We start from the raw sequence: 11,067 nt of genomic DNA, 5'->3' as shown, positions 1-11,067 counted from the left end.
CTCTTACAGTGCTGATGAGTCAGTATGCCAGCGGTATTTGTATTGTTTATGTATGCGAGCAACAGCTGTGAAGGCGATAGAGATGAGCAAGATGGTGAGAGTAACAGAAGTGTTCGCTCTCTCGAAGACGTGATATATCAGGTTTGCAAAAGAACTCGGATAAAAATATATTAGTTTTAGTAGACTACGTATTATATTTACTTTATAAATTATAATATCAACTTTAATTGTAAATGCATCTTAATTTACTTAGTATAATCAGGTGCCATACTTTCTGACACATTTTTAATACAGTTTCCCGAAGCTGTCTCACTCGGAGATGTTGCTACTTTCTCACTGGATTCGGTGCTCTCCCGCTTATGTATTCTCCGATGTGTGCGTAGAGCGCCCTTTTGTCTGAAATGTCGTCCACACTCTGGGCACTCGTGTGGCTTCTCGCCGGTGTGGATCAGCTCGTGTTGCTTGCGTAGGACAGGCTGTGTGAAGGTGCGACCGCAGTACCTACAAGCAAAGGAGCGAGCACGATCACGCTCGTGCACGCTGCGCATGTGTAGGTTGAGATTGCTGGAGCTGTTGCACACCTTCGAGCAGATGCGACAGCAATAGGTGCGCTCAAGCGTATGATAGTTGAGATGAATCTTGAGCTCAGTGCGCGTCGTCTTCTGCACGCCGCAGTGGGTGCAGCTGTAGTTCTTGATGCCCGCATGGCGCATCATATGCACCTTAAGCAGCTGCTTGCTGGAGAAGCGTTGGCCACAGTCCGCATCCTCGCAAACGTACGGCAGCTCCGACTTGTCCTTGTGGGTGAAGCGATGATTCTTAAGGCGCCACAGTGTGTCGAACGTTTTGCCACAGTATTCGCAAACGTGCGACTTGTGCTCCTTGCCCAACTTGTGGCACTTGCGCATGTGCACGCTAAGCGTATTCTTGTGGCTGTAGCCTCGGTCACAGCCCGGCTCCGGGCAGGGATAGGGCATAAGTCCATGCTGGCGTTTGTGTGCTTGCAGGCGATGCTCCTCAAGGAACTGTGTATCGCAGATGTCGCATTTGTATATGGACTTGGGTGGCTTAACCAAGGAGCTCTAAAAAGAAACCAAGATTGGGATCAGCTTAGGAGTGAGATATTCCAAATCAAATTGCTTACCTGTTCGGAAGCCTGTTCCGATCCGACTGACTTTTGTTGTTGAGCTTCGTCTATTTTTGTCTCCTCCGCCGCGGCTTCTGCTTCAGCTGTTGCCATCAGTTTATCAGCCTGACTTTCCTCTGCTTCTACTCTCGACTGACTACGCTCCTGGTCAGGACTTGTTGCCTCAACAGTCTCAGCTTGCTGCTCATCATCGGCGCAAAATGCTAGTAATTCCATGCGCCATTTCGTGTCGGCTGCTATGCACTTAGCCCGAAATGCATACAAACGTTCCAGTTGGTCACGGCAGGCGCGGCACAGCTCGCTGGGCAACCGCGTCTCATCGGACACGGACAAATCCGTGCAAGTGACGAACTTGTGCGCCAGCTTGGGCAACTTGCGCATATCATAGCATACCGCAGCTGCATCGAGAGAGCAAGTGCACACACGGCACTTGGACGAATTGGACATCTGGCCAGTTAGCTTAATTGAAATCAATTTAAAGCACTTTTGCTGATCAGTGTGAAGCGCGATATTTATTTTTGTTTATGTTGCCATCAGCTGATTGCAGCAGTGCTAAGCAACGCGCACTGTTAGTTGTTGATGCAACTATGGCACTTTACAACACTGCTCCCTAATATGTGGGTGGACAACTAGTTGAAATTCTTGTGCTGAATAGAAAAATATTTAAAAACAATGGAAAAGCCGAATGGAATACACTACATTGAGCTCTCTAGCAATTTTATACGCTTTGACGCCGTCAGCCAACTCACAAATGTATTCTTCGATGACTCAAACAAGCAGGTAAGAGGAATAACAACAACGTGTAATTGGGCGGACTGCAGCTTAGTTTTGTTTCAGATATTTGCCGTTCGTTCGGGTGGTGCCACGGGCGTCGTGGTAAAAGGTCCTGTGGAGGATACTGTGATATCATTTTGCATGAGTGATCGCGGCGGTGCGATACGCTCCATTAAGTTCTCACCAGACAATCAAATTCTGGCCGTGCAGCGCAAGGAAAATGCAGTAGAGTTCGTTTGCTTCCAGGGCGAGCAACCACTGCTCCAAGACATTATAACGCATCAAGTGAAAACGCTTATTTATGGCTTTGTGTGGGTGCACAATCGCGAGCTTGCGCTCATCTCGAACACAGGCGTGGAAATCTTTCAAATTGTGCCAGAGAAGCGACAAGTTCGCTCCATCAAGGCGCTAAGCATCAGCATCAAATGGTTCGCTTGGTGTTGCGATGCCAATGTGGCCTTGCTATGCACCACCGAAGGCAACACGCTGGTGCCTGTGCTCATCAAACAGAAGGTCATCACCAAGCTGCCCAAAGTGGATTGTGAGTAGCTCCAAATAGTTCGCTTAGTTACAATCCAATTAATTTTCATTTTATTTTAGTGGGTAATCCGGGTCGAGAGGTCCAGGAGAGCAAAGTAACGCTGGGTAGAGTCTATGGTGTGCTGGCCGTGCTTATACTGCAATCCAACAGCACAACAGGCATGATGGAGGTCGAAGTGCATCTGTTGAACGGCCCTGGTCTGGCGCCACGTAAATGCCATGTGCTACGTCTCAGTTTGGTTGGACGCTTTGCCATTAATACAGTGGACAACCTGATAGTGGTGCATCACCAGGCTACGGCGACGTCGCTGCTTTTTGACATTGCACTCAGTGGCGAGGTGATCGACAATGTGACCTACCATGCGCCCATTACGACAGGACGCTCAATCAAACCATTTGCACTCAAGTTACCCTCGCTCTCGCCCGATGGACAAATTCTACAATGCGAGCTTTGTATGTTGCTAAAGCATAAGTATTATATATACCTTATTAACCCCCCTTCCCAATTACAGATTCCACAAACTGGGTGCTCTTCCAGCCTAATATCGTCATTGATGCCAAGCTGGGCTGCATGTGGTACCTAAATCTGTCCATCGAACCACTGTGCAATCTAATCTCCGATCGCATACGTCTCACCGAATTCCTGCTTCAGCGCAGCAGTGGGAAGCAGATGCTGTTGAAGGTGGTGCAGCAACTGATGGGGGATCAGTATAAGGGCACGCTGCTGCCTGTGCTGGAGACCATCTTTGACAAGATCAACAAGATTTATGCGTAAGTGAGCAACATTAAAGTAAATTGCAGACTTACATATTATTCCACTTCAGCTCCTGGGTCCACATGGAGCTACAGAATCAAACAGCGCTACCTGCGAATGTGAAGAGCACAACCACTAAGAATACTGCACCGCCGATTGTGCTCATCGAGCAATCGGATATGGTGCAAATATTTCAGCCCATTGCCGAGCGACCCTTCGCGGAAACTGTGTTCATGCTGTACCTGCAATCCCTCAACAAATACAACATATCCGCCCAGGAGGAACTCAGCAAGATGATAATCAGCGAGTTGATACGTAATCGCAGCTTTGATACGCTGCGCCGATTGGTCAGCTACTCCATGCTGCTGGAGTCCAAGTCTGTGGCGTGCTTTTTGCTGGCTCACTCCGATGTCGACTCGGCTATATCCCAGATGGCCATCGATATGCTGGGCAAGATCCAGGCACACGAGGTACTTACTCCTATTTACTCCAGATTAACCATTATCTAACGATTTGATATTGCAGATAATCATCGAGGTGATGCTGGGTCAGGGCAAGGTCATCGATGCGTTGCGTCTGGCCAAAAACTCGTTGGGCATTGACAAGGTGCCGGCGCGCAAGTTCCTCGAGGCGGCATACAAAACTCAAGATGATTTGATCTTTCACAGCGTCTACAGATTCTTCCAGATGCGCAACTTGCGCAATTACGAAACTCTGGCATTTCCTAAAGGTAAACGAGAATTTGTATGATTTTTATACAATTCATTTTTAATTACAATCCCAACATTTTTAGCCGAGCAATGCACGGAGTTTATACAGCATTATAACAATACTTTTCCTCCGGATAGCGCCAATAAATTGCAGACGAGCTGAGCCCATTGTTTACTAGGATTTGTTCAGTTTATTTTGTGATTTAGCTAATAATTGGGGTATTCACACTTGAGTCTACAAATAGCTTAAGCTTATTATAATAAACAAATGAACATATAACATGAATACGATTTATATAGAAATAAATATATAGTGTACATATATATGTATATATATATTTTCGAATGTGCATAAATACAAACATGTGACATCTTTTATCAAGTTTTTACTATTTAACATCAATTCTAGACTGAATTCTTGACAAAGTATTTAGCATTTAAGAATTAGCAATGCTAGGCTATACACAGATCATCTGGAACAGTCGCACCTTTCGGGATGATTACACATAATACTTGACGTTGCATTTACACTTACACAAACACGATTTGTAAGAGGTACGATCATTACATACAATGGCAATATATAAATATGGAATATACGTACATAAAAATATTAGGAATTTACATGCATTATTGCATTATTATTATCTCTAGCAGAAGCGCCTGGGTGGCGCTTTCAACTGCAGCGAGCCCAGTTCCATGGTGTTGGAGCTCTTTAGCAAATGCTGGCTGGGGCATGGCAAGCGAACAATTGACAGCTGCTGTGCATCATCCGGTTCAAAGGGCAGCGGTTCTTCACAGCGTGGACATTTCTGCAACGCTGTTGTCTCGCTCCAACACCGTTCGTGGAACGCATGCCCACATGGACCCAGCACGAGAACCGGCGTCTGGTCATATAGACGCTGACGGCAGATGAGGCAGCGCATGCTGGTCACCCAGAGACCGCGACGTGCCAGATGCCGCTGCTCGGCGAACTCTGTGTGCAGATTCTGGCAGAGCTTATCGGCGGCAAGGCGCAGCGCCTCCGTCTCCTGGCGCGAACTAATCAGCATGCTCATCAGCAGATCCTTGATGTCGCCAAAGCTGCTGGACACATTGTGGGTGTTCATGATGAGCTGCACCAGATTGTGCAGATCAATGTGCTGCGAGGCCTCGTGCAGCATGGACTTGGTGATCGACTGCAGCTCCTGCTGTGGCAGAATATACTGCAGCAGGGTAAACCAGCAGCGCTCCAGCTCCTTCTCAGGCAACGTCGGGGCAGCGCGTGCCAAGAGTTCTGCAATCTCCTTAGCTTCCTTCTCAGCTGCATTCACATCGGCTGCGCGCAACAGTTCCATGGACAGGTCAAAGGCTTTCGCATAGCACTCCTGCTGCTCGTACAGGTAGATGACGGCTCGCTTCAGCTGATGTCGCTCCACAATGTCCACGGCTTTATTGAGGCGATATCCCGCGCTATTCTTCAAGAATTCAAGCACTTCATCAGGCTGTTCCAAATTACAGTAAAGCTCGAGTAGCAGCTCCATTTGAATTGGCTGCAATTCGCAGTGCCTCTCATTGAGGCATTGCAGTAGGCGAAAGAGCAGCGGCTTCTTTCCATGAAGCAGATCCACCAGTTCAATAATCTTGCCCGGATAGTGCAATGCAATGATGCGCGTCGTCTCCGTAGCATTAATCTCCAGTAGTTCTCCCAGATGCTCGCGCAGCTGTGGATAGATCATGCGCTCGCTGTTGTTCACATGACGTTCCATGTAGGCGAACATCGTTTCATGCCGCGTCGGATTGTGTATGAGGCAATCGAGCATGTTGTCGTAGCGCTGCAGCTTCTCCAGTAAATACTCTACCACATAGTAGCAGCGTGCTCTCTGTGCCAGTTCTAGCTGTTCCTCGTCGCTGCTGATGTCAGCAAGGCAGTTGCTGGAGAGCAGCTCGTGCCAGGCGCTCTCTCGTTCCGAATGCTGGCGCGTACTCTCGTTGGCAATGCTCTCCTGTGCCAGGTAGCTGAGCACACGCTCCAGCAGCTGCTTATCTCGCGGCAGGCACTGCGTCGATATCTGCTGAGCAATAAAATTCAGCAAGCAGCCAATCTCCGCCCACTGCAAAACGAGATTAAATTGAGACTCCATAAGATTCTCAATTCATTTACCGCACTCACCGTTGCATTCTCGGGCGTCATGATTTCGAGCAGCAGATATATGATGCGCTTGCGATGGGAGTAGCCCAGCTCGTTGCTGAACTCGCGCTCCTGGAAAGCTAACGAGATGACATTTAGGGTTTCGCGAGTATCGAATTTGAGTAGGGCGCGCAGATATGGATAGGGCAGCTCATCGACGGGGCTGGAACTCGAGTGCTGGGAGGTGAGGCAGCGCAATACATCATGCTTGACCTGCTGCACCTGGTCCTCGGGTATATCGCCGCTTGGAAAGCGCCGGCCGGCCAAGCAGCTGGATATGTAAACCAGCAGACAGTTGCCCAGATCCGTTTGATCCGGCCGCAGTGGCGGCAACAGCTCTGTCAACGCCGTGGTGTAATCATTCAAGGCGCAAGCATTCAGATAGAGCTGCGCCCGATATAGCTGATGCTTCTTGACTGCCTTCAGCACCTGGTTCAAGTCCAGGCACATCCAATCCAGCTTTAGGATCAACTGCTCCAGCTTGGCAGGCGACTGCTGCAGCCAGTAGTCCACAAGAGCCTGCGATATGACCGGATTGACGCTGTGTATGGTCTCCTGCTCAATGTGCTCAGAGATGTGCTGCAAGAAGAGCTCCGTGTTGTTGTGCAGCCGCTCCCAGAGCTGCGTCCACAACAGATCCAGTTCGCCAATGGTTATCAGGCAATTGACAATGGCGCCCAGACAGTAATCGGGCGCACGCGCTGAATTGGCTACGTACTCCTTGAACAGCATTATGATGCGCTCCTTGGCCTGGGCACATTTGCGCGGACGCTCCGCAGAGGCGACGTAGCCATCCAAGGCGAGCTGACAGGCCTCCTGCCAGCGATGGTTCTTCACCTGGAGAATTGAATTAGTAAACTCTATATTTAAAAAGATTTTATATTTACCAAATAACTAATGCGCTCCGACCAGGTCCGCACTCCAATGATGTGCAGGGAGCGCGCGCCGAGCACATAGAGCTGTGTGCCTCGCGAGACTACGGAGTTGTAGCAGGCATTGGTGCCGGCCAAGGCGAAGGCGGGTGAGACATTGCCGCCCGTGGCCAGACCCTTGAATTGCGCTGAGCCATAGACCAGACCAGCATTGGCCATATCCATGCACTCCAGCTCCCGACTAGAGCGTACATCCACCAAATGTAATATCTCCGACGTGTCCAGCGATGCAACACACTTCGGACCCAGCCAATGGGCGGAGAGGAGGCTGCTGTGCAGCTGGACATGACGCAGATACAGCAAAGTGATGCGTCCATTGGCCACAAAGAGCTGGTGAAAGAAGAGCTGATTGCCACGGCCAACGACAATGACGGGATCCACGGAGCGAGTGGTGTCCGCCGCTTGGATAAGCACCATATGCCACGCCAGCAGAGGCAAGCAATCTGCGGGGCCTTGCAGCGCATGGAACTTGATGACACGCAGACGTGGACGCACTGTGACTATAAAGTATTTCGAGAGCGTGGCCAAGGCCACAATGCAGTACTGGTCCAGTTCATGACGTCCATGAGCGTCCATGATGAGCGGCTCCACGGCACACACCTCGCCGCGAGCGCCTGAGAACAAACAGCGTGAGCTGCAGCCCCTGATGCCCAGTTTGCGAGTAAAGCTCAGCGACCACACAGAGCCGCCAGCATCGGCGCAAAGAGCCAGTGAGGAACGTGATGTCCACTTGACGTGCAACACTCCACTGTTGGGCGTTATCACGTCGAACAGCTCACGCAGCACATCGCCCGTTTGGGTGTCCAGCATGGTGACCAAGCCACGAGCGAAACCCGCCAGAAGGCGTGTGGAGTCCGCATTGAAGGCCATGGTCGAAACGGCACCTTGACTATGCTTGTCTTGGTGAGCCCAGCGTAGCGTTTGCGTTACATCAAAGTTGAGTATGTGGCCGTGCGAGGTTCCCACGGCTATGTAAGCTGCAACGGCACAGGCACTCGCCGCTCCAGCATTGACGCGTTCGGCGGCCGAGTTTAGTTGGGCGGAGATGCCATGGAGTAGGGTGTATCGCATTATAGAGCCGGAACTACTGCCGCCACGTCCATCACCGCGCACACCGCAATCCTCGCCTATCGAGGGCGTTGGCGTTGCCCTCGGCACCGGCATCCCAAGCTCGGACGCCACGTCGGAGTCCGCCTCGAATTCGCTGAGCACCGTTTCGAGAGTCGGCAGCACATCGGTGGGTGGTATGGCAAACTCAACATCGTCCAGCTAAATGTCAAGGGTCGTAATCAAATTGAGATCACCTTTGTTTTCATTTTCAACTTACGCCTTCGAACTCTAAATCTAGCTGCAAACTGTCCGTGGAGCCGCGATCTGATTCGAGCAGCGATTGCAGCGAAGGTGCCTTCAACTGAGCCATGTCTACACACGGTACTCTCTCGGTTTTTACTTTAAATTTGTCAATATTATATTAACAATCTATAATTATAATCTTAATTTTTATCAATGAACGTCTGTACGCCCACCATCTTATCGATATTTACTGAATTAGCGACCACTTTCTGTTCAGTCGATGGATATATCGCCGGTAGATGCATATCGATAGGTGTTCATTTCGCAACTCTGGCAGTGATGGTTCTCAGTCAGCTGTGAACCAGTTCAGCGTCGCAGGTCTTTTTTTTTTGCTTTCATCTCTCTCTTTCATCAGTTCCATTTTAACCTTTATCGTGGCCAGTTGTATCCGCAATCGCGCACGGGAATCCCGTGATTGAACATTAAAATTAATTAAATGCATAACTTACAATAGAAATGTGCGTGAAGCAACAATAATAATTGATGCCCGCGGGCAATACGAAATTGTGAATTGCGTAAATGGCTAGCTAGAACATGAAGCAACAAAGCGCTATGGAAGCGGCCGTGGAAACTTCGATTTTTGCATGAGTCGCAGCGCAGCCAAAAACAAAAAACAAAAAAATTTATAATAATAAAAATAAACGCAAAGAAAACAGAGACGCTACCAAATTAAATTGCAGATCCTATTGAACTAATCGGTGCTGATAAATACAATTGTTAATGCGAGTATATATAAATTTGTTGATTTCGCTGCGCGTGTGCGTTTGTTTGTAATTCGGTTGTCTGCTTTGTTGCTGCTGTTTGTTTGTGTTTTTGCACTACTCTCTCCAATGTACGCGCGTCAGTCGTTTATTGTGAATGTGTATGCGCGCAGTGACGTAAACAAATGCAAATAAAAAGGCACAATTGTAAGCGAAAATTTGAAAAATGCCAACAACAATAACAAGAACATCAACAACAACAACAAGAAAACAGCCGCATGCCGATGCCGAAGCTGATGCCGTTTCACGTGCCAAATATACATAGTAGCAACAACAAGAACGCCAGCAACGGCAACAACAAAACGATAACTTTTTTGCGCCGTGTGTTTTGTGCAGCTCATTCGCTGCAAGGCCAGCTGAGCGCAACACGTTTGTGTTTGATTCTGATGCATGCGTAGGCGAGCAGAGCAGAGCAGAGCAGCAGCAGCGCAGCAGCAACAGCATGTGCGAGTGTGTGCGCGTGCATTGATTGAAACATAGATGCGACAGGTAAGCCCACAACTCAAATTATGTTCATACACTTTAGCACGCAAATACAAAAAAATAACTGTGTGCTATGCGTGCGGGAGTTTGTGTGTTGCTTTTATGTTGCGCCGACCGAGTGTCAAAATTTACATAGTTAATTACAGTTAACTAGCGAGCGGAAGAGACTTCCACATAAATAGAAACTTATCAATTAGTAAGAGCCAAGAGCGGCGCCTTTGCAGGTAAATTTCGAAATGTATACGGACACACACACTTACACAAAAGTGCAGACGCTCGCTCTTGCAGTGTCGTTTTACGTTTGTCAAGATAAGCAAACACAACAGCAACAACAACAACGACATCGAAAGCAACAACAAAGGCAACATCAAAAGCAAAGCACGTTAATGACATTTCTGGAGCATTTTTACACACTCACACACACACACACACGTTCCCCACTCCCCTGTAGCCCCTTTTTATCTTCCTTTTTAATATGTCGTATACGCTAGTTTTTCCACATTTTTGTACCCTATCTGAGCGTGGCATATGATCGATTGTTGAATTGATTTGTAACGGTACTTGGTTTTGGCGTTGGAATTTATGAAATTAGATGGAAATTGAATATTAGCGTGTTACGATATTTAAATTAATGATCGTAGCAAATTAAAATAATTTTAATTTTTAATTAATTTATTGGAATTGGTTAAATATGTGTAGATTTTAAAATTAAATATTACAATTTTTAAATTGAGTTAAAATTCTGGAAATTTTTCTTAAAATTATTTCCATATTCTGTTTAAATAATTTTATAACTTCTTTTTCAAACCATTCTATATTTATTAATTATTATTGATGATCACATTGCCTATTGTAATTTATCGATGATACCATATTTACTTCATTCATATTAGTTCCTGATCTCTTTGATGAAAGGCATTTAGTATTCGTTGCATTTCTCTTGCTTTAGTTGTTTGGCTTTTTGTGTTGATCATTGTGCTTTCGCTTTGTGCTCCTTTAGCCATGGCTTTGCTTTTCATCTGCCTTTCATGGCCAGTAAATTTATTGGTCAACATTTTATCTTTTTGGTGTTCAGGCACCCACGCGGCGACTGCGACGCCAACTGCGACGTTAACTTTGGCAACGGCAACTCCTTCAACTTGTTTTTGGGCTTCTCTTGGCGCTCGTGTGTGTTGCACGCCCACATGAAAATTTAACGCCAGAATGCGCCGTCGACCGGTTCAGATTCTAGATAGTAGATTTTAGATTCATGATGCCGATTTCGATATTTCCCCAAAACGTGGTCGACAGCCACATAAATATTATGGAGAAGGGACCATAAAAGTGAATGAACAACAAATACACAAATATACAAAATTTTCCGACATGAATTATGAGCATATGCCGTTAGTTTTTAGTATCAAAAACTTTTCTATATCTCTTTTCATTCCTTCTGTCTGTCTG

At 47.3% G+C, this 11,067-nt stretch overlaps 4 protein-coding genes across 4 annotated transcripts in view; 2 read left to right on the top strand and 2 right to left on the bottom strand.

Moving 5' to 3' along the window:
- Positions 1 to 170: 170 nt before the first annotated feature.
- Positions 171 to 1,594, bottom strand: LOC108612306 (uncharacterized). Its single transcript, XM_018005184.2, has 2 exons — positions 1,145 to 1,594; positions 171 to 1,082 (listed from the first exon to the last, which is right to left on the bottom strand). Exons 1-2 carry the CDS (start codon positions 1,592 to 1,594, stop codon positions 246 to 248), a joined length of 1,287 nt encoding a protein of 428 aa, XP_017860673.2. The 3' UTR covers positions 171 to 245.
- A 197-nt stretch (positions 1,595 to 1,791) lies between these two features.
- On the top strand, positions 1,792 to 4,251 carry Bulli (regulator of MON1-CCZ1 complex protein bulli). Its single transcript, XM_018008475.2, has 7 exons — positions 1,792 to 1,927; positions 1,985 to 2,462; positions 2,522 to 2,914; positions 2,974 to 3,232; positions 3,286 to 3,685; positions 3,741 to 3,945; positions 4,009 to 4,251. The coding sequence occupies exons 1-7, from the start codon at positions 1,820 to 1,822 to the stop codon at positions 4,086 to 4,088; spliced, it is 1,923 nt and encodes a 640-aa protein (XP_017863964.1). The 5' UTR covers positions 1,792 to 1,819; the 3' UTR covers positions 4,089 to 4,251.
- Positions 4,242 to 8,602, bottom strand: Vps8 (vacuolar protein sorting 8). Its single transcript, XM_018008474.2, has 4 exons — positions 8,355 to 8,602; positions 6,983 to 8,296; positions 6,078 to 6,932; positions 4,242 to 6,018 (listed from the first exon to the last, which is right to left on the bottom strand). Exons 1-4 carry the CDS (start codon positions 8,445 to 8,447, stop codon positions 4,576 to 4,578), a joined length of 3,705 nt encoding a protein of 1,234 aa, XP_017863963.2. The 5' UTR covers positions 8,448 to 8,602; the 3' UTR covers positions 4,242 to 4,575.
- A 112-nt stretch (positions 8,603 to 8,714) lies between these two features.
- Positions 8,715 to 11,067, top strand: part of sfl (N-deacetylase and N-sulfotransferase sfl) — a 56,053-nt gene continuing 53,700 nt past the window's right edge. Inside the window, exon 1 of the mRNA XM_018008385.2 lies at positions 8,715 to 9,630. The gene's annotated coding sequence lies outside the window, so the exon portion shown is untranslated. The remainder of the gene's footprint in view (positions 9,631 to 11,067) is intronic.

The sequence above is a fragment of the Drosophila arizonae genome, chromosome 4 (genome assembly GCF_054131065.1).
Source record: "Drosophila arizonae isolate 15081-1271.41 chromosome 4, UAZ_ARI_1.0, whole genome shotgun sequence".
NCBI lineage: Eukaryota > Metazoa > Arthropoda > Insecta > Diptera > Drosophilidae > Drosophila > Drosophila arizonae.
The sequence above is the reverse complement of the archived record's forward strand: the minus strand, read 5'-3'. Positions and strand labels throughout refer to the sequence as shown.